Source organism: Esox lucius, chromosome 3, assembly GCF_011004845.1.
Source record: "Esox lucius isolate fEsoLuc1 chromosome 3, fEsoLuc1.pri, whole genome shotgun sequence".
NCBI classification, from domain to species: Eukaryota; Metazoa; Chordata; class Actinopteri; order Esociformes; family Esocidae; genus Esox; species Esox lucius.
In genome coordinates this window covers 26,123,957-26,145,971 of record NC_047571.1, presented here as the reverse complement: position 1 = coordinate 26,145,971, position 22,015 = coordinate 26,123,957, and the positions used below count along the sequence as shown (strand labels likewise).

The 22,015-nt window shown below is 40.5% G+C and overlaps 1 protein-coding gene across 3 annotated transcripts in view; it reads left to right on the top strand.

Annotated features, from left to right (window-relative positions):
- Nucleotides 1-22,015, top strand: part of kcnq3 (potassium voltage-gated channel, KQT-like subfamily, member 3) — a 90,263-nt gene that overhangs the window by 55,894 nt on the left and 12,354 nt on the right. For all 3 annotated transcript variants that reach the window (XM_010893045.4, XM_020045496.2, XM_020045497.2), the window contains exons 3-10: nucleotides 10,900-10,990; nucleotides 11,248-11,374; nucleotides 12,779-12,951; nucleotides 15,555-15,728; nucleotides 16,427-16,537; nucleotides 17,856-17,951; nucleotides 18,983-19,077; nucleotides 21,340-21,366. In XM_010893045.4, coding sequence (XP_010891347.2) covers nucleotides 10,900-10,990; nucleotides 11,248-11,374; nucleotides 12,779-12,951; nucleotides 15,555-15,728; nucleotides 16,427-16,537; nucleotides 17,856-17,951; nucleotides 18,983-19,077; nucleotides 21,340-21,366 — 894 coding nt within the window. The remainder of the gene's footprint in view (nucleotides 1-10,899; nucleotides 10,991-11,247; nucleotides 11,375-12,778; nucleotides 12,952-15,554; nucleotides 15,729-16,426; nucleotides 16,538-17,855; nucleotides 17,952-18,982; nucleotides 19,078-21,339; nucleotides 21,367-22,015) is intronic.

Genomic DNA, 22,015 nt, shown 5'->3' with positions numbered 1-22,015 from the left:
AGGATCAATTGAAACCTGTAGAACATTGTGCTCTTCTGCTGTCCTCGTCTTTAACTAAAACCCAAGTACATGATTGTTGATGTGAACACAATCACCCAGATTCTGTTCTACTTTGAAGGTGGCTCTGAGAACTAGGACTGTTCGATATTGGGAGGGAATAGCCCATAGTGATTGATCTATGTGTTCTTTTGCCATTTAATCAGCTGTCACCTTGAGTTATCGGCATCATTTAGTGTAGGCACCACGGTCATGAGACACAGTAACAGCAAAGAGTGAACTTTGCATGGTCTCCGTGTTGATTCAAAGAAGAGCATCTCAGGTTTCTCTAGACCATCCTATCAGCCAAACAGGTCTCTGTACGGACACATCTTCATATTGGTTTCTTAAGAGCCACACATCAGACTGAGGAACCGGGAAATACATTTAAATAATATGTTTCATCTTCACATTCACTGCTGTAAACCATATTCAATCACATTTATTTTATAAAGCCTTTTCACATCAACAGCCACAAACTCAGACTGACCCCAGTGGCCCATTACTTAAACTAATGCAACAAAACACAAAATGACTAAGTACAACAAAACAGAACTCATGGACATGCTGCATATTTTCAGAAAGGTAAATCCAGACACATTTCACGCTAGCATCAAACTCACATAATGGTCTCCCCATTTTAACCTTGTTTTTTCTGGGAGGGAGATGAAAAGCTGAATTTGATAACATTTTAGTGCTAGAACATAATAAAAAACAGCCTCCTTGCAGATTTCATACGCCCCCTCAGTCACGATCTCCTTAAACTTTACATTGTGAGGTTTTTATAACAGGGTGTAATATATTATTAGGGTTAAGCTATTACATATGACTAGATTTGAACTTTACAGGTAAAGTTACTGGGGCTTGCTTTTACACTTTCCAAGTAAGTTTTAGATGGTTCTTTGGTACTGCAAACTTTGAACAATTATACGTTTTTAAAGTATAAAAAGTATTTGAAAGATATCCATGTTTGTGTAGAAGTAGCATAAAATCTTGTTGGTATGGTTACTCCAGTCACAATATCTTATGTTTTGTAAACTACCTTCTTAAATATTTCTTTGTTCCTGCGCAAGCCCCAGTAATTACATATGACACCTTGTTTGAAATAGGTAAAGGAAAATACACATGTATATCAAAATGTCATTGAAACATATATATATGTATTTTTAAGTATCTTTACCCCCAAAATCAGTTATGCTGACCCCCCCCCCCCCCACGCCCCCACAGCAAGCTCAGGCACCATTTTGGGGTGTGCCCCCTAGGTTGGGGACACCTGAGCTAGAGTTCTGTCTCCCATCCCCCAGCACAGTGTCCAAACTGCAGTATTGCCAAAATGACTGCCCTCCCCAGGAGGACCGCCTTCTATCTCAATGAAGCTGTCAGCTGTCACACCAGATCAAAGATCAGGGAAACTCCTCTGCTCTGCAGTGTCGCCAGGGGTCGAGAGGATGTGCTCAGCTGATGCTTGGATCTGCATGCTCAGCAGATGTAATCACTTTGCCCTGCAGTAACCTAGCACGGTACTATCACTGTCACTACTCCTCCGGCTGGTTGCTTCATCTGAGTTTGTCATCTCGTGGGTTTTTTTTGTTTGGAAATGGAAGTTTAAGGTTTTCCACTGTTGTCCACTGGAACAAAACACATCAACTCACTATGAGGGGTGCAAGTGCAACAGATACAAATAAATATAAAATGAATTCATACATTTAAGTGAATGACCAAAATGAATGGCGGTGGATGAATGTTAATACAGCAGTATGGTTTTCCACCTCAATCCTCATTAGGACATGAAATGCAATTCATACTCCATTTCTGGGGTTAAAAAGATCACTTTATGTTCAGGCTAGAAGCTTTTATTTAAACCTTCTCTCTGGGAAGTTAAATATAGATGAATTTATTGTCTGGTCCTTGTGAATGTAGTCATTACTGTGAACCAGCAGTGTCCTTTTCCCTGATGTTGCCAGATTACAGACAAATTAGCTGCAGGAACGTCATAGTCTGCAACCCTTTATTGAATCATCCCTGTAGATTAGTTGCAGAGAGTTTACCCAGAGGCAGTATGAGATTGACTGCCTGAATGGGGCTCATGCATGGCAATGACATGCAGATACTCAACACAGAGAAAGCAATACGATAAGGCAAGTGTTTCCCGTCTCATGATGGAAAGATGACCTCTGATTCAGCCGACTCGCCGTCATCCACTGGAAATATGAATTGATAGCCAGTTAATGAGCTTAGTGGTGTGTTATGTATATAATTACAGATTTTTATTTCCTCCGCAAACTGAACATTTCCCAGGCTACTGCCGCTCTGTACACTAACATGCTTCTGATTCCCCACCCTACAGCCCACGTCTGATTCTGACGCAACAATATCAGCCTAGAGCCTTGTTGCCGTCCATGGGGAGTCTGACTGTGGCAGTTTGTGTATCAGAGTCTGTACACAGGCAGCATCCAGGCACGCCTTCAGGCCCTCCGTTATACCGTAGGGTCCCACTTCTCACGGCGATCATCACCTGAAGCCCTTGACGACGTCACAAAAACCTGTTGATGATTTCTGTCCACTTCCAAATAGGGAGTTTGCTTTTTACGAATAACATTAATTGCTTGATTGTAAATTGAAATCATTTTAGGCTCGGGTTTGTTTTGTTGAAGTCCACCGTTTGCAGAGATCACTATGCTTCAGCTGGGTACTGATTCGTTTTCCACTCTCGCTGTAGCCTCCCAAGGGAATTTAATGCCAGACACCACACAAACCCAGAAGATTCCATTCATGTCTAAAACCATGGTTACCGCGCAAGCACTCTGCTAGGTTATTGTGCCAGCTGTAGTTATACAAGCATTGGATGCAAGAAAGAGAGGAGGGACAAATCTAACATTCACTGATTTTTACAGTGAAGGAAAAAAATATTTCATCCCCTGCTGATTTTGTACGTTTGCCCCCTGAGAAATAAATAATCGGCCTATAATTTTAATGGTAGGTTTATTTGAACAGTGAGAGACAGAATAACAACAACAAAAAATCCAGAAAAATGCATTTAAATTTTTTTTATTTTAATGAGTGAAATAGGTATTCGACCCCTCGCAGAGATTCCTGGCTCCTAGATGTCTTTTATACAGGTTACGAGATGAGATTAGGAGCACTCCCTTTAATCTCAGTTTGTTATCTGTATAAAAGACACCTGTCCACAGAAGCAATCAATCAGATTCCAAACTCTCCACCATGGCCGAGACCTAAGAGCTGTCCAAAGATGTCAGGGACAAGATTGTAGACCTACACAAGGCTGGAATGGGCTACAAGACCATCTCCAAGCAGCTTGTTGAGAAGGTGACAACGGTTTGTGCGATTATTCACAAATGGAAGAAACACAAAAGAACTGTCAATCTCCCTCGAGGCAAGATAGACATTTTCCTCGGTCTGGGGCCATGCAAGATCTCACCTTGTGGAGTTGCAGTGATCTTGAAAACGGTGAGGAATCAGCCCAGAACTACACGGAAGGATCTTGTTAATGATTTCAAGGCAGCTGGGACGATAGTCACCAAGAAAACAATTGATAACACACTACGCCGTGAAGGACTGAAATCCTGCAGCGCCCGCAAGGTCCCTCTGCTCAAGAAAGCACATGTACAGGCCTGTCTGAAGTTTGCCAATGAACATCTGAATGATTAAGAGGAGAACTGGGGGAAAGTGTTATGGTCAGATGAAACCAAAATCGAGCTCTTTGGCATCAACTCAACTAGCCGTGTTTGGAGGAGGAGGAATGCTGCCTATGACCACAAGAACACCATCCCCACCGTCAAACATGGAGGTGGAAACATTATACTTTGGGGCTATTTTTCTGCTAAGGGGACAGGACAACTTCACTTCATCAAAGGGACAATGGACCGGCCATGTACTATCAAATCTTGGGTGAGAACCTCCTTCCCTCAGCCAGGGCACTGACAATGGATCTTGGATGGGTATTCCAGCATGACAATGACCCAAAACACACGACCAAGGCAACAAAGGAGTGGCTCAAGAAGAAGGACATTAATGTCCTGGAGTGGCCTATTCAGTCTCCAGACCTTAATCCCATAGAAAATCTGTGGAGGGAGCTGAAGGTTCGAGTTGCCAAACGTCAGCCTTGAAACCTTAATGACTTGGAGAAGATCTGCAAAGAGGAGTGGGACAAAATCCCTCCTGAGATGTGTGTAAACCTGGTGGCCAACTACAAGAAACGTCTGACCTCTGTGATTGCCAACAACAGTTTTGCCACAGAGTACTAAGTCATGTTTTGCAGAGCGGTCGAATACTTATTTCATTCATCCATCCATCCATCCATCTTCTTCCGCTTATCCGGGGCCGGGTCGCGGTGGCAGCAGTCTAAGCAGGGATGCCCTGCTTATTTCATTCATTAAAATGCAAATCAATTTATATGTTTATAAATTTGTGTTTTTCTGATTTTTTCTGTTGTTATTCTGTCTCTAACTGTTCAAATAAACCTACCATTAAAATTATAGACTGATCATTTCTTTGGCAGTGGGCAAACGTACAAAATCAGCAAGGGATCAAATAATTTTGTTCCTCACTGTATGTGGTTCATGAGATAGAAATCCATACGTTAAAACAGTGAAAATGTATCTTTTAACTTTTGAATGTTGATTTATTTAATAAATCCTTGCTCATTAAAATAAGAGTAAAATTAAATAAAAACGTATATTACTCTTTTATGTGTGTAATGTTACTTTTGCTATCGAAATGCTATTTCTGTTGTGCCAGTCAAGCTACAGTAACAGGTTGGAAGTCCATGGGTTGAATGTGTGGGTGAGACACATCCAACGTCTTTTCCCACCACATCCTTAGACTGTTACACTGCTTTTTGAGTTTGAGAATCCACAACATGCTTTGTCATACGTATTATGGCAGACAATTGTATCCTTAATTACACTCATCATTTACGTATTCATGTATTCTTTTTTTTATTAAGACCTTTTTACATCAGTGGTTTTCGAAAAAAGGGCTATACAGATATCCAGCCTGAAACCCCAGCTCTTGATGCAAAATGTAGATGGATGTCAGTTGGATTTTCATAGACAAGTGTTGAGGTGGTGACAAAAATAGAAACACAACCCGGTGGGCTTTGGACAGGGACAGCTAGCTGTTGTCAGGCCAGGTGGTCCTGAGGCACTGTTCAAGGGATCAGATCCCTTTGGAGTGAGGGTGAGAGTGAGAGAAGGAGAGAGAGAGACAAATAGAAAGTAGAAAGAGAGAGAGAGACAAATAGAAAGTAGAAAGAGAGAGAGAGAGAGAGAGACAAATAGAAAGTAGAAAGGGAGAGAGAGAGAGAGAGACAAATAGAAAGTAGAAAGAGAGAGAGAGACAAATAGAAAGTAGAAAGAGAGAGAGAGAGAGAGAGAGAAATAGAAAGTAGAAAGTGAGAGAGAGAGAGAGAGACAAATAGAAAGTAGAAAGAGAGAGAGAGAGAGAGAAATAGAAATAGAAAGTAGAAAGAGAGAGAGAGAGAGAAAAATAGAAAGTAGAAAGAGAGAGAGAGAGACAAATAGAAAGTAGAAAGAGAGAGAGAGAGAGACAAATAGAAAGTAGAAAGGGAGAGAGAGAGAGAGAGACAAATAGAAAGTAGAAAGAGAGAGAGAGAGAGAGAGACAAATAGAAAGTAGAAAGAGAGAGAGAGAGAGAGACAAATAGAAAGTAGAAAGAGAGAGAGAGAGACAAATAGAAAGTAGAAAGAGAGAGAGAGAGAGAGAGACAAATAGAAAGAAAGAGAGAGAGAGACAAATAGAGAGAGACAAATAGAAAGAAAGAGAGAGAGAGACAAATAGAGAGAGAGAGACATAGAAAGAGGAAGAGAGAAATAGAGATCCAGGAGAGTTTGAGGGGGCATAATGTACACACCTAAGATCAAAACAGAGTACCAGTTGAACAAGAGAAATTACTCCAGACAGAATCTCTTTTGTTCTTGGAACCTACAGTTGAACTAGTATCTCTGTTTTATCTTAGTTTAAAATTGTAAAAGTTCAAGCAGTCAAGATGTTCTAGTCTTCTGGAATTTGAGTAGTAAGAACAAGAGCAACTCTGAAATCCCTGTGTTCCCTGTGATGGCAATTCCATTGATCGACCTTTAAGGAGTAAGAAACAATTCTCTTGGCACAATATAACAGTTTATTAATTATTTGCAAATAAGAGAGACGCGTCAAACGCTTACAAACATAATCGTCCGAGGAGTCTCTAAATTAGTACAGGTCATTCCACAGTATATATTGCATAGATAAGGGGTGCGGTAAGTTGTTGCCCATCTGTCTTGTGTCAGGTTTTACCCAAAGGGTGGGCTGTCCCCCCACCTTATCCTTCCTGCCATAATGTTTACTATTGTGTTTACCTAAAGGGGCCAAGTGACCTTACTCCCCCCCAAGGACCACATTCCTAAGGAACAGAAAGGACTGACACCCTTCTTTATCTAGGCAGGAGGACATGGCCCAAATACCTAATAACCCTCTGATATCATACAGACATGTGTGTCACAATCAAAGTAAAGATTTACATACCAGCCAATGGAAAGACAGACATTTCTCAAATGCACCTTAGTTCAAAATTTCCATAACATCCCCAAGGACTGATTTGATTCTTCTCTGAATTGTTCTCCCTCAAGGATCTCCCTATCCTTCCAACTGTCTAAATAAAATACAGTACAAAAAAGAAAATATAGGGAGGTGCTTATTTTGCAATCTATCTTCTGTCAAAGTCTTACTTTAAATGTAAAATGCCATCTGTGAGGTTTTTGGTAGTTCAGCAGATGCTCTTCTCCAGAGTGACTTGCAATAATGGCCTTACACTTTTCCAACGCTTAGCTGAAGACACAGTCAGTTGGCATTCTTTCGACACTGAAATGTACTTAATTGTTCCGTCCAGAGGCTTCTGCAAACAGGGTAGGGCGGTGTATGGATCCTTAGATTGCCAATCACCCTAAAGATTGGATTGTACGCCTCATTTATTTAGCTTAGAAGTTGGTAATGGAGCGTTTCAATGGGAGCATCCAAGGTGAACATGTGTCTAACTCGGTTTCCATTCAGGCAATAATCTCACAGAAAGGGAAGAGTGTGAAGATGTGAGTTCATTTTCCTCCTAGTCACTTTGTACTTCTTTAGTTAGCTTATTAGCAGCAATTCTCAGGGTTTTGTGTGAATTGTGAGTATAGTGGGATTTGCATAACATCTGTATATTATACTATAGGTGGGTGCCCCCCCCCCCCCCCTAAAAAAATTTCTATTGTTTTTTACCAAAGGACTGTATGTAAGCACATGTGGACATTGTAGGACGACATGCGTTTTATTTTTAGCCACATGTATCATTCTGATTTGAACACCTCAGCCTTCTGAATTCAACACATTGCTGTAGTGTTTCATTCTGACTGAAAAGATAAGGCATTGTGTATGAGCACAAAATCACTCAGACAGAATCGCTGACGTCTAGCAATGAACTCTCTATAATGTGTCCTTAAGGAGTATTATGAAAATTCAATATCTATATGGGCAGCCATTGAACAATTCATGCTTTTACGGTGTAGCTCTTCAGGGCTTATCACAGGCAATGATGCAGCCTAACAGCAGCATAACAGGCCCATGAATGATTTAGTTCCTGGAAACCAGGGTAAAGGGCTGAGCATTAGAGAATTGGGCAGGTTGAAACTCTCAAGGCATCCTTTGTCGGGACTGCATATTGGATCAGAGCTGTCTGAAGTGTACTGCAGGAATCAGTCCTGTCAATAGTATACTGAAAACCACAGATATTCCGGTTGTAAAACCACCACTGATTTCGGTTGTAGTTATTGTGATTTTTGACGGTTATTACTAGTCCCAAGAAATGTGACGACAATATTTGCTTAATAGCCGGTTCGGTAGTCGGTAGGAACCAGTTACCGCTGCACACTGGTAGCTTTTGCATCCATCACAACACTCGCTCTTAAACCTTGAAGTCTTGGGGCCCTGTGTATCAGATTAGGGTTAGGATTAGAATTGAGATCAGGCTCTCCCATGTCCATGTTATCTCATTCAATGTGGTATAATAGTCTAAAGTGATCCTGCATTAGCATGCGTTGAAACATACAGGTGATACAGCCCTTGCTCTCTTCCTGTTGACAGCCCTTGTACTTGCCGTGCCTTTGCACTTTACTTAGCGTTTCCTGTAAACCTTTCACCATCATACGCTCTGCCCTACCCTGAACTAATTGCCAGTGTGAGTCCAAGCTCCAGATGAGCCTGTATATCCTGTTGGATCTTAAAGCCATATTGAATCTGCATCATGCATGCTTTCTTTGAGCTCTGTTGGTAATTAATTGGATATACCCCGGAAATATGTGTCCATAATGTAACCTTTGCAGAAACACTAATGGATAGTATTGGATGCATTGGAATTTTGTATAGTCAGACAATGATCCAATGCTGAATTGTGTTCTGAACATTCACCCAATGACATCTGTGCTGCAATTTTCCAATAAACTTGAGTGAACCTCTCCCTCGATTTGATACGGGTTCTACATTATTTGACCACTATACGAATTTCTAACAAATGCAATCTCCCCTCATTGAAAAAAGAGAGATCTGTTTCCCTAAATGCAGATGTCTGTCTGGTGGAAATAAAATTGAAAGTGGCAATATTAAATGTCTTGATGATTTCCCTATGAAATGTGATAACTTTCTTTTGTCCTTCTTATATAGAATGTTGGCAAATTGTAATGATGAGGGGGCACTTCCACTTTACTCTGGATGAAGCTTAATTACAGTTAACTCAACCTTTTTGTGGATATCTTCAAGAGGTAGGGTAGTACAGGCCGATTTCTCTCTTGAAAACACACCAAAAAATTTCAGCAGACTATGGCCTGTTCCAGAATATCCCTAAATACCTTAATGGCAACTGGACTGAATCCTCAACCCAGGCATCTGGGATTATGAAACTCAAAGAATAGCTAAAAGACTCCTTTGCATATTCAAGATGGAGAGAGGACTGACTCTAACCAGGCTGCTAACATCTGCCCTGTTAAATTTGTCTTGATGCTGCCATCCCTTTTCTATTGGTGCAGTGATTATGTCCCCTGTTAGCCTTGAGAAATAATTTTATAATCATAATCCCATTACTTCAATAGAAAATTAAAGCCAATTTCAACCTACATTTTTCCCCATTGTTACTACTGATAGCGAAAACCCACGTTCGCCCCTTTTAACCTTGGCATACCCTACTGTACCTTGACCTAAGTGTCAGTCTGTGGAGGGAACACTGCTTCGCTGTGGCATAACTGCTAAACCCCGGGGGTCCAGTCCCTGGGTGAATGGGTGAACGTTGGACTATGTGTAGTAGCGAAAATGTTCTGGTGGAGCACGCAGTGTGATAACAATCAAAATGGTTTCACAGGATGTGCTTAGAAGGAAATCTGTTTCTAACCACCTATCCTGCACCTGCTGTGGAGTCAAGATGAAGCGAAGCCATAATCGCGAATTGGATTTAAATTGAACCACTTTCTATGGGACCTCTGGGCTAATCTGTTAGCAGCGCCTCACTGTGAGGTAGTGCTACTGCGCCTTTCAGGGGCCAAACATGCACTTAAATAAAAATAGGGACACGAATACTTAAATCATGGCTCCAACATTCAACACTGCCCTGCCCCAAAAGGCACTAGTCCATCCAACTGTTGGGTATTTTGAAAATCATGCCATATGTGAGGTTGAATAGTGAGGTCGTAGTTAAGTGAATGAGAAAACATGAGCTGCAATGTTGAGTCAAGCAAAACCTTATAGAACAGTGATATCACAGACCTTTTAGAGCCTGTTAACCGCACAGTGAATTATATTTAAATTAGTGTAATATGATGAAAGCAGTTCATGCATGACTCAGAGCTAGGACAGTGTTTTGCATACACAACTAATGTTTTCTCAGTGCATTCTGTGTAGCCTCAGCACAGCACGATTCACACCCCATTTACCTAACCTCGGGTTTGGTTTAGTTGAGTTGAGGTTTGGTAGTGCTGGGCTAAAACTGGTTGATTCCGGTGTTTTAGTGCTGGGCTACAATGAACAGGAGGGTGGTTCTTCTGGTAATGGATGGAAAAACACTGGGAAGTACCATTCTAACACTTCCTGACTGTTTTTGTCCCAAATGGCCCCTTCTCCCTTTAGATGCCTGGCCGAAACTAGCCTGCAACAACATACAGAATTGGGCGAAATTAGGGACTCACACAGTAGGCTAATCAAATTGATGGCTCTGTTTGGCCCAAGGCCTGTACTTGGTAGCTAATATCCTGTTCAGTAGTAACTATCCTGTTCAGTAGTAACAATGAGCCAGCAATCTGCCTGGATCCAAATGGAATTTTCCACTTTTGATAAATAACAAAATAGTGAAAAGTGAAATTTTGACATACAGTTTGAATCCAGGCTGTTTAAAATAAGCGTATCTACAGGTCTAATTAAATTACAGGAAAATAGGTGACATTGTTTCCATACAAAGGTGGTTGATAAAAGCATAGACTGTTTTTCAGGTTTTAATGTTTTGCAATAATCTAAAGAGAACGTTTGTCAACAAGATTATTATTATTATTTGTTGTTTGTTTAGGCATTTTCCTTAAGCAGGGCTTTCTTGCTATTATTGGATCATAACCCCACATAAGGAGTAGAGCGCCCTCTAGTGCTTCCACTTTGTCGTTACAAAAAATGCACACAACAAAATGCAGTGTCAGAGTTCACTGCAGACAATTACAAACATTTCATTTATTAAAGCAGAATTCTTTGTTTTTACAGCACATGCTATACCTTTGGTGTCAAATGTCTGAATCTCAATTTTCTGAATCTCTTGTGACTGGGTGTTCTTTTCTCTCTACAGATTTCTGATTGTGCTGGGCTGTTTGATACTGGCCATACTAACAACTTTTAAAGAACACGAAAAGGCTTCCGGCCACTGGCTGGTCATATTGGTATGTTTAAAGATTGATCTTGTAAATGATTACAGAAAAGGCCAATTTGAAAAACGCAAATCATTGATTTGAATATTTTACTATTTGATCAGTGGCAAGAACATACTGAATCCAATTACATTTCTTGTTCTAACACTATAAAATGTGAAAAAGTTGAAGGGGGTAAATCCTTTTGAATGCCACTCTAGTCATAGCTATAATTTGACATTAAACATTTTGAGAACTAATAATACATTTGTCTTGTTTCACTTTTTTAGGAAACATCCACCATATTTGTCTTTGGAACAGAGTTTGGGCTCAGAATATGGTCTGCAGGCTGTTGCTGCAGATACAAAGGATGGAGGGGGCGACTGAAATTTGCCCGCAAACCATTGTGTATTTTAGGTATGATGGAGGAAGACAAGAATTGCTTTGTTTGAACTAGTGCACAGGCATTTTTCATCCAAAGAAAAAGATGTGGCCTCTGTTCTGTTTGTAGTCTTTTTGCTGAGCGCATCATTCTAGTTAGTCTTTAATGCTATTATTGATTATTGTTTATTATGTTTAGATTTTAGCCATTTTACATTTATTCAGAGCAACTAACATTCATCTTCAGATAGCCTCTTTAGACAACCAAATATCACAAAGAATAGACAGCACATTTGCAAAGTCAGTGAAGAGAAAGAATGGCCTAGGTTAGGACTTGTGGTGGTTGCTGTAAAAGGTAAGCAAATTATATAAGGTATTGAATTGAATACAAGGCCCCCTCTTTAACCTCAACGATATTCTTTGTAAAGGTAACCATTAATTTCTGTTGTGATATGTGGTTGTTTAATTCCACTAACCACAATCAAAAAATCATTATAAACTGAATAGTTGCAAATCACATTTGGTATAAGGAGCTCCAGGACTGTAAAAATGTAAAATACTAACTGTAGCCCTCTAATGTATTGTGTTATAAAATACACAAAACTCTAAAAAGTAGTTTAAAGTTGTATATTAGTAAGATGTGGTGATATCTATGATGGGGAGGTCTTGGAACAGACAGGCTTTTCCCAGAAAGAAAGACCAGCTCTGTCTTGTCGGGGTTTGAGTTTGAGGATGTGGGTTGACATCTACACTGAGATCTGTGCCTGGCATTCATGAATGTGTTTCACCACCTACCGATCAGAACTGGGAAAGGTCAAAAGTAGTTGGGTGACCTCTGCATAGCAGTGATAAGAGGGACCACACTAGGGAGATGACAGAGGAGGGGGAGGTCTTAGAAGTGAGCCTTGACGGACCCCAATAGTATGTCGATAGAGCAATGTGGTGTATGTAATGATGCTTTACAGCCCACCTGGTGGGAGTGACCTGATTGGTAGTAAGAGCCTGAGAGGGTGGAGCATAGGACCTGACGGTTTGTTGTGTTTGTTCTCATCCTCCCAGATCTACTGTACCGAGGAAAGATTGTTGGCTGGAAATTGCTACTGCAATTACTACAATTACTACAATAACGTTATTAATTGACAACAATTGATGTTAACTCTAGGCAGCATGGAATTGGTGGCTCACAGACATATTGGTATTCATGTATTGGTACAGTATCAATGCTGACTTCACCAATCGGTGTAATACTTTTTTACCGCCTTATTTGCTTTTTTTTCTCCTCAACCTATTCTTAGCCTAAAATAAGGCATGTTCAATACACTGTTGAAAGTTGTTTTTAGTCTGTGTCTGGGGAACTGGCTTTATATCATATAAAACGAGCATGAGTTAAATAACGTAATGCCATGTTGAGTGTTTAGTTTTGCCATTTTTGTTCGTTAGACATCTTTGTGCTGATTGCATCTGTTCCGGTGGTTGCCGTGCGCAACCAAGGCAACGTGCTGGCCACGTCGCTACGCAGTCTGCGCTTCCTGCAGATCCTGCGCATGCTCCGGATGGACCGCCGCGGAGGTACCTGGAAACTGCTGGGCTCGGCCATCTACGCACACAGTAAGGTATGATGTCCTCATACAGTAGACCCTACAGTCCAGTAAGGTATAATGTCCTCATACAGTAGACCCTACAGTCTGCTATCAAGGAATACAGTCCAGTAAGGTATGATGTCCTCATACAGTATTCCCTACAGTCTGCTATCAAGGAATACAGTCCAGTAAGTTATGATGTCCTCATACAGTATACCCTACAGTCTGCTATCAAGGAATACAGTCCAGTAAGTTATGATGTCCTCATACAGTATACCCTACAGTCTGCTATCAAGGAATACAGTCCAGTAAGGTATGCTGTCCTCATACAGTATACCCTACAGTCTGCTATCAAGGAATACTGTCCAGTAAGGTATGCTGTCCTCATACAGTAGACCCTACAGTCTGCTATCAAGGAATACAGTCCAGTAAGGTATGATGTCCTCATACAGTAGACCCTACAGTCTGCTATCAAGGAATACAGTCCAGTAAGGTATGATGTCCTCATACAGTAGACCCTACAGTCTGCTATCAAGGAATACAGTCCAGTAAGGTATGATGTCCTCATACAGTAGACCCTACAGTCTGCTATCAAGGAATACAGTCCAGTAAGGTATGATGTCCTCATACAGTAGACCCTACAGTCTGCTATCAAGGAATACAGTCCAGTAAGGTATGATGTCCTCATACAGTAGACCCTACAGTCTGCTATCAAGGAATACAGTCCAGTAAGGTATGATGTCCTCATACAGTAGACCCTACAGTCTGCTATCAAGGAATACAGTCCAGTAAGGTATGATGTCCTCATATAGTATACCCTTAATTAAGTCTGCTATCAAGGAATACAGTCCAGATGGGTATGATGTCCTCATACAGTATACCCTAAAGTCTGCTATCAAGGAATACAGTCCAGATGGGTATGATGTCCTCATACAGTATACCCTACAGTCTGCTATCAAGGAATACAGTCCGGTAAGGTATGATGTCCTCATATAGTATACCCTTAATTAAGTCTGCTATCAAGGAATACAGTCCAGGTACTCTATGAAACCTTTCAAATACTGTATTAAGTACTGTCTTCAGCTTGTCTACAGTTCCAGATGGACATGATTTCCACCATTGAATTTTGGAAAATTATTATTAAATTGATGGAAATGGTAATTTTTTCACCTAGTATTTGTGCCATTGTCTGTTTAAGCCGAACAAAGGCCTGCAGACACAGTAGCTCTTTAGGACTTATGTTGCTCTGCTGCAAACTGTAGGGTAACATGGAATAAGACACGCCCTGGGGTAAGAAACCCCCCTCCCCTCCTTAGTTCAGAAACACTGAACTAAAAATGTCCTTTGCTACCAAATTGATTTAGAGTTTTTTTAATTAAACAAAGTTGGATAAAATTAATTAAATATAGATGTAGTGAAGCCTTCAGCTATTTTATCCATTTGTTTAGAGAGAAACATTTTGTGTTTTTTTAAGAAAAGTAGTCATATTTTGCTGTAATTTAGCCCAGTTTCCACAGCCAAAATAAAATTTTACTTAAGTGTATTATTTTGGATCACTTCCATTTTACTCTAGTACACCAGGTTCTATTATGTAATTATTATATTGAAGTATTTAAGTAGTAATAAGTGTACTGATGTGTGTTACATTGGACCCACCTATTTCATGCTTTTAGTATACTTAAAATGCATGGTTGGAATTTTAGTACACTTGAAATATACTCCTTTCAAATATATTACATTATGTCCCAAAATGCTATTTTCAATTATGCATTGTTAGACCTTAGAATGTTCAATTCAGGGAGCCATTGATTTTATTGGTTTTATTAAGCGTGACCTAATTTCACAAGCAACCAATCTGGCTCAAGAAGAAAGGTAAAATGTTTGTCTTTCTGTTAGGAGGTCCTCCAGAGACTGTTGGCCCAACAGGGTGTTGGAGATGTCATATTCAACCTACAGTTTTACGAGCTAATTAAAACCGTTTGGTCATGTGTTTAAAGACAGCTGGAATTTAAAATCCTGACTTATTCAAATGATAGTTGTGTACATAATTGAGTGGAAGGGAAAAAGTGGGAAAAATGTAATTCATGTGCAAAGAAAAGTGACACTTCTGTGAAACCCAATGGTGTAATCTGACCACAGAGGAGGGAGCGTTCTCCACTAATGGAGCAAAATCACACTTTCCAAAAACATTTTATTAAATAACAAACAAATCTGTCAGCTGTGGCCATTTTCCTTTATTTGCTCCATTTCATAGAATTGTCATGAGTCAACTCCGTCTCTGCAGGGGCTTTGTCAAATGTATTGGGGCAAACAGTGGAAATGGTTTGCAAAGTAAAACCTAAATATACATATCCTGACAGGTTCTGATTTGGGCCTAGTAAACACCCAGGCAACTGTATAAGAGGGTGGAAATCATAAAGCATTCAAAAAGACATGTATTGTGTAGAACAGAAGTTATGGATATAATATAATAGGCAATCTCACTGACTGTTCTTTGTAGGTTCTCAACGTTTCCACTGCCTGAACACATCCCAGAACACTCTCTGTATGTTTCTGTTGAACGGCCTATAGGAACTGATCACTGCCTGAATACATCCCAGAACACTCTCTGTATGTTTCTGTTGAACGGCCTATAGGAACTGATCACTGCCTGGTACATTGGCTTCCTGTCCCTCATCCTGGCCTCATTCTTGGTGTACCTGGTGGAGAAGGATGATGTCACGATGGAGGTGTCGGACTCTGACATCCCAACCATTAAGCCTAAACCCCAAGACTTTGACACCTACGCTGACGCTCTGTGGTGGGGCCTGGTATGTATTTCTAGACTGACCTGAAGATGGTACCTGCCCATAGCCAAGGTGTGACAGAGGACCACGTGGTTCCCTATAAGGCACGGTTAAATGTGTGCTTGCTTGGCCTGTGGTGCTTTTGCATAGGGTAGCTTCCCTTCACTATCTTCAGACAATGCTCAAAGATCTTCTGGGCGTCTCCCTCTTAGTCTAATCCAGTGTACCTAAAATAACTCTTGTTGCCTTTATTAACTAATGATTTCTTTGTTTACTGTGGCTTTTGCTGAAAACTAATTTAGTGGAAAATACTAATGTTGTGTTATGTAGTTGTTCAACTTAGCCATGTTGTAATGAATCAACTGTAAGTTGCTTGATATATTACTGCTTCATGACTAAAATGCAAATATAATATAGATGTTTTTGCAAAAGGTGTGAAATTGGGAATGAAATCTACGGTTTTTGTGAACACTTCCAATGCAACATACATTTGAGGAAATATTTGGTTTTATAGTTATTGTCCTGAGAAGATTCTTCCAGACGCACACTGCTATCCTGCAACGTTCCTACATGCTAACTAGACCTTATTTGGTGGCTAAAAGTTAAATGTAGCAGAACAGCAAATACAAATCACCACGAGGAAGATGAATAATTATTCAATTAGAAGGGAAGGTAAATGTAATCAATGAATAAAAATCTCCATCTCTCGCCCCTGTATGTAGATCACCTTGACCACCATTGGTTACGGGGACAAAACCCCAAAGACGTGGGCTGGCAGGCTGCTGGCAGGCACCTTTGCTCTCATCGGAGTGTCCTTCTTCGCTTTGCCTGCAGTGAGTAGCAACTGTCTAGATAAGGCCGGTTCCATGATTGTTTAGAGTGAGATAAATTCTAGAAACTATATTTTAGATTTGTAACACAGACACATGGCTTTCTTTTTTTTTCAGTGCTCAGTGACAGAATGACCGATTCCATTCCGTTTTAGCGACTTAAATCTAGCGACTGCTTGTTAAGTGATCCCACGGTCTGACCACTATGCCACCCTACTGCACCTTGTTGTGGGTTTTATTCCCATGAGAGGACAGTACCTGTTAGTGGATGGACTCTACTCTTATTACTGTACGTTGCTGTAGGTAATTGCATCTGCTAAAGTATATTGGGAAAAACAAACACGTTTTAATTGTTGCATACCTTACACATGCATTTGTTCATCTGTGAAATACATATATATTATGAGTACCACTTCCTATATATCACGGTCTTCCTTTCATTTTGGGCAGTCTCGGGTGAGGTTATAGGTTATTACAGGTGAATAGACCCTACTTAAGGTGTTTTGGATAATTATTTAAATACTTGTTATTTACTGTACGTACCTACCACATCTTCAACATACTGTATGTATGTTTTAGGGATATTCTGAAGTTACTCACTGGGAGCTGTTCCTCACTGGCTGGTTGGATGGAGTTCAAATGTGTAGATCAATGGCTAGCTGGTGCTCTTGAAGAGTCGATGGTGGCCTGATTGGTTGTTGTGATTGGTTGACAGCCTCAATGACGACATGGTGTCGATCGAGAGCATGGATGTTTGAGGTGGATGAGTGAGGTGGACCTGTGGAAGTAGTAAAAGAATGGGCTTGTCAGGAGGCTGATACTGTATACAAGGATGAGGTATAAGGCTTAGTGTTCAGCTGTGGGGATGCGAGTTGTTCATTGTGCTGGGTTGAGTTAGGGGTGGAAAGCACAGGTTAGAGGCCGAGAGAGCATCCATTCCTGAGACGCGTCACGGTAAAACGCTACCTCAACCCAGCGTGACGGAAAGAAAAATCATAAGACAGGTAACTTGCTAGTCCGTGTTGTGAGGGTAACTAGGGCGATTGATTGGCAAGGGACGACTAGTACAATAGTTCATTAGCACGAGGGGAGGAGTTGAACACAAACCCCAATTATCCAAGGATTACTTGAATGGATCTCAAAATCATGAAGTATTCTTTCATTGATGATGTGCAATTTCTTTTCTGGATACATTGTTTGTTTTTTTGAAAATGTTCCTCAAACTACACAATGTTGACTTTACTGAAAAGCTTCTCAGGAGGGATCTGTAGTTGATTGAGGCTTTGATGGGTCATTGATGCTGCCTGTCTCTTTCCTCTAGGGCATCCTGGGCTCAGGATTGGCTTTAAAGGTCCAGGAGCAGCACAGACAGAAACACTTTGAGAAGCGTAGACATCCAGCCGCTGGGCTCATTCAGGTGAGACTTCACAGTAAGAGCCCCCGTCGGATTTTAACACGCAAAAGCACCCTAATATTTTGATATACTGTATGTTAATAAAACTCCTTGATAGAAAATCAATGTTTTATGTATTATACAGTATCTCCATACAATAACATTCTGTGTGCCATTATCTACTATATTTCCCGCAGAATTAACTAGCACAAGTATTATGCCCATATCAATGGTTTATGTTTGCAGATTACCACCTGGAAAAACACTGGATGATCTCAAAACTGATTGGGGAATCTCTTTCTGTCTAGATACAGAATGTATGAGACAGGCCAAACTGGGCCACATTTTGCGTGTGGCCTCCATAGGCAGTCACACGTGCAGTTCCCCTGCTTGTGTGGTCGTGAATCCTTGCACTGCTCTCTGTCTGCTTTCCCGCTGTCTCCACTTCATGTCATGCCTGTTTCAATGGAAAACGGCTACATAGAATGAGTTCACCCGTGCCACCTCTCTACTCCGATGGGTAGCTTAGTTCAACGGTGTACAGTATCACCCTACTGACAACACGATTGACCCAGGTAGCACCAACAGGTCTGATGTCTCTTACAAAGCAATAGAAGTGTGATCATTTTGAAAATAACCTTCCCACAACTTTCTTTCAGTGTTATAGGGTAGTTGCCTGGCTTCCGGGAACATTCCCCCCGCATGACAAATGTCGCGGACGTGACTTATAGGCACCTTGTTTAAGGGTAGTCTTTAGGGCTATTTCTAGGACCAGTCTGAAACTAAAAAAGACATCTTCCCACATCTTCCAAAGAACCAAGTGTGCTGGCTGGGAAAACGGTTGTAAAGATCGGGTTTGTCGCAGTGAATGGAAAGATTTCACTGGGTCCAGGACAGAACCCTGCGCGGCCTCTGCCATTATTTCCCACGGCCTAGTCGTAGTGGTGATAATGTATAGACTGGTTATTAATGCAGTTAACAACTGGTACACGCACAAATAAGGACAATCCTGTAAGGCGACTTTCCTTACAAAATTTGTATTCTTTTGTGTGCAGTCTGCCTGGCGATACTATGCCACCAATCCAATCAGAGATGACCTTATTTCCACATGGAGATTCTACGAAACGGTCATCTCATTACCATGTTTCAGGCACGTACTTGCTTACATTTCTGATGTATGAAACTTGCCATGTATCATCTGTGGCATGCTGTGTTCTTGTCAGATACGTGTGTTACTGTCAATTTGACATGTGACTTATTTATTCTTCAATTCATTTGTGAGTTTGTATCATAACCAAATGATTTGTTGAACTTTATTTGTTTCATTTTTTAGTTTGCATGATTTACATTAGCCTGAATTGGAGACATTGGTTTCCACAGAAAACTGGATTCCTGCAACCAAACAGACTAGAAATCTGTGAGGTAACACAGATGCCATCTGGTCCTATTTTAACTGTCTTTCGGTCATCTCATCAATGCTTTGTTTTCTTCTTCAAAATTTAATTTAAGTGAAATTTCTGTTATTATCCTTATACAAGAAAGGAACTAAAATGAGTGAATGTGATTGAATAAGCATCTAATGTCATGTTAACTGCCTCTTGTAGCCAAACATAGCCTAGTTAATATTATAAAAAATAGATGTAATGCAAAGACTCCCTAGCTTACTCATGTAAAGTGATCCTAGTTGGTCCTGGATGCTGATTGGCTGAAATAGCATTTTGGGCATGTGTATATCCGGTAATATACCATGTGTATGATGCCCACCTGACAGTCAGGCACCTCAGGGATTGGTGGTATTATTAAGCAATAAGGCATCCCAGGCAATCATGGTGTTTCGCATGATTTGTGAATGGTATATTGTCTGATATACACATGCCCAAAAAGCTGTTTCAGCCAATCAGCATGGAGGACCCAATAGGATTGCTCTTGCTTTTATTGCTATTATAAACTATTATAAACTTAATTAGAGCAGTAACAAGTTGTGATGTGGTACCCGTTGAATTCAAAAATCCAGTTTATAATTGCCAGTGTACCATGTCTGAGGCCTGTATCCAGGCACTCCATGTTTTAGCTGGTGAATTAACAACCCTCAGACATATTTTACTGGCCAATACATTCAACTCAAGAAGTATTGGAACCCTTTATTAAATTAAACTAAATTCTATGCAAAAAATGTGCAATACTGTAGGTCATAGTTTGGGCTCACACATAAGGGGGAGCTGTATAGTTTTATGTCAACAAGTAATTCTACAATCTTTATGCAAGACACAGGATTCAAAAGTACTGGCACCCTCAATTAAAACCAAACAGTGGCGTCTGTTATGACTGTTATTCTCAGTTCCCCAGGAACTGTATTGATGCATTTGTCCTGTTTGTGGTTCCTTGGAGTATGAGCACAAGGTTGCACGCATGTAAAATCACTTTGTTATGCATTACCATGGGTAAAACGAAAGTACTTTCAGATTACAGAGACAGGTGGTTGTTGACCTACGCAAATCAGGGGAAGGATAGAAAAAATACATAAACAGTTGAAAATACCCCTAAGCACAGTCAGGGAAGTCTTCAGCAGTTTCAGATAGGCCAACAAGAGGACGCATGTGCATGTTGCCCCCACGCACTGTGAGGAAGATGTCGAGGGAGGCCGAGAAGGATCCAAGGATCCCAATTTGGGAACTGCACAGCCCCAGAACGGGGAGGGATGACCAGAAGTAGCCCTTACAGGGGCCGACCCACAGATTGTTTGAACTATGCCAAGTGTTATAGGAACCATAATTCGTGTTTGTGGTCAGATGAAACAGAAATGTCACTTCTTTGCCACGTGCACCATTTGCATGTTTGGCAACAAAAGAGGACTCAATACTAGGAAAAGCAACATATATCCACAGTAAAGTATGGTATATGCAGGGTTGTTGATGCTTTGGGGCTATTTCGCTACTAGTGGCAATGGCAATCAGTGGTTTACAATGGCCTTCTCTGTCTCTGGACTTGAATCCAATTTAAAACCTGTGATCTGAATTGAAGGGGGCAGTCCACACGTGCAAACCTAAGACTATCAAGGATCTTTACAGGATGTCAGACTTTACAGGATGAGGCTCAGTGCTGTTATACACTCTTAAAGTAGTATTGATTGTAGTGGTGCCAGTACTTTTGAAAGGATTGTTCTTCAGAATAATATCATACTACTCATTGAAATATTTTGTGTTTGATAAATTATTATTATTATCCCCTTTAAGTGTGAGCCCAATAGGACTTGAATACGATTTATTTTGTGTTGTTTATTTTTTGCATTCTCCTTTTGCTCAATTTTATGAAGGGTGCCAATGCTTGTTGAGTTGATGGTACTAAACCCCTCAGGCGTTTTTCAATTATAAACATGGTGTTCATATTCTTTCATTCTTATCTTTTTCCAAAGGAAGGATACTTTGGAGGGCATAGCAAGGTACTGTATGACAATGTTGTCTAATCTCTTCTACTGATTCATCTTGGAGACTGTTATCACATGCCTGTTATACAACTCTAATGAAAATTCCTTGATCTTTAAAGACTAAAAAGGGTCCCAGAATGCCACTTTAACAAAAAAAGGCATTCTGGGATCAACTTTATCAGTGGCCATTGTTCAATAAATATATAAATAAATGGTTTTATGACATTCTCTCAGCCTTCATCTTTAATGAAGTCTGTAGATTCTCAATATCTTATTTTTAGAAATCTATTAGTAAGTCCATTAGTTATGTTTCAATTATGAATGACTGTTATATCATCTGGAGAGTGTGATAATTGTGACGTGTTGGCATTCATAATTAAAAGTTACATTTTGCCAAAGGACATTAATACAGGACCACATCAAAATACTGCTCTGGAAACAATTAAGAGACCATTGCACCTTTTTCTTTCCTTTCTTAAAAAGTTGAAAAGGAAAGTGTTATGGGACTGTTCTGACCCAGAACGCAGAGATGACACACAGGCAATGTTAGCGGTTAGTAATAGAGTTTAATGAACTGAGAGAAAGTACTCGGAGGTGTAATGGAGGTTGAGGCTTGTCCGAGATGAAGGCGAGGCGACTGAGGGATCCGAGGGGGACAGGCGGC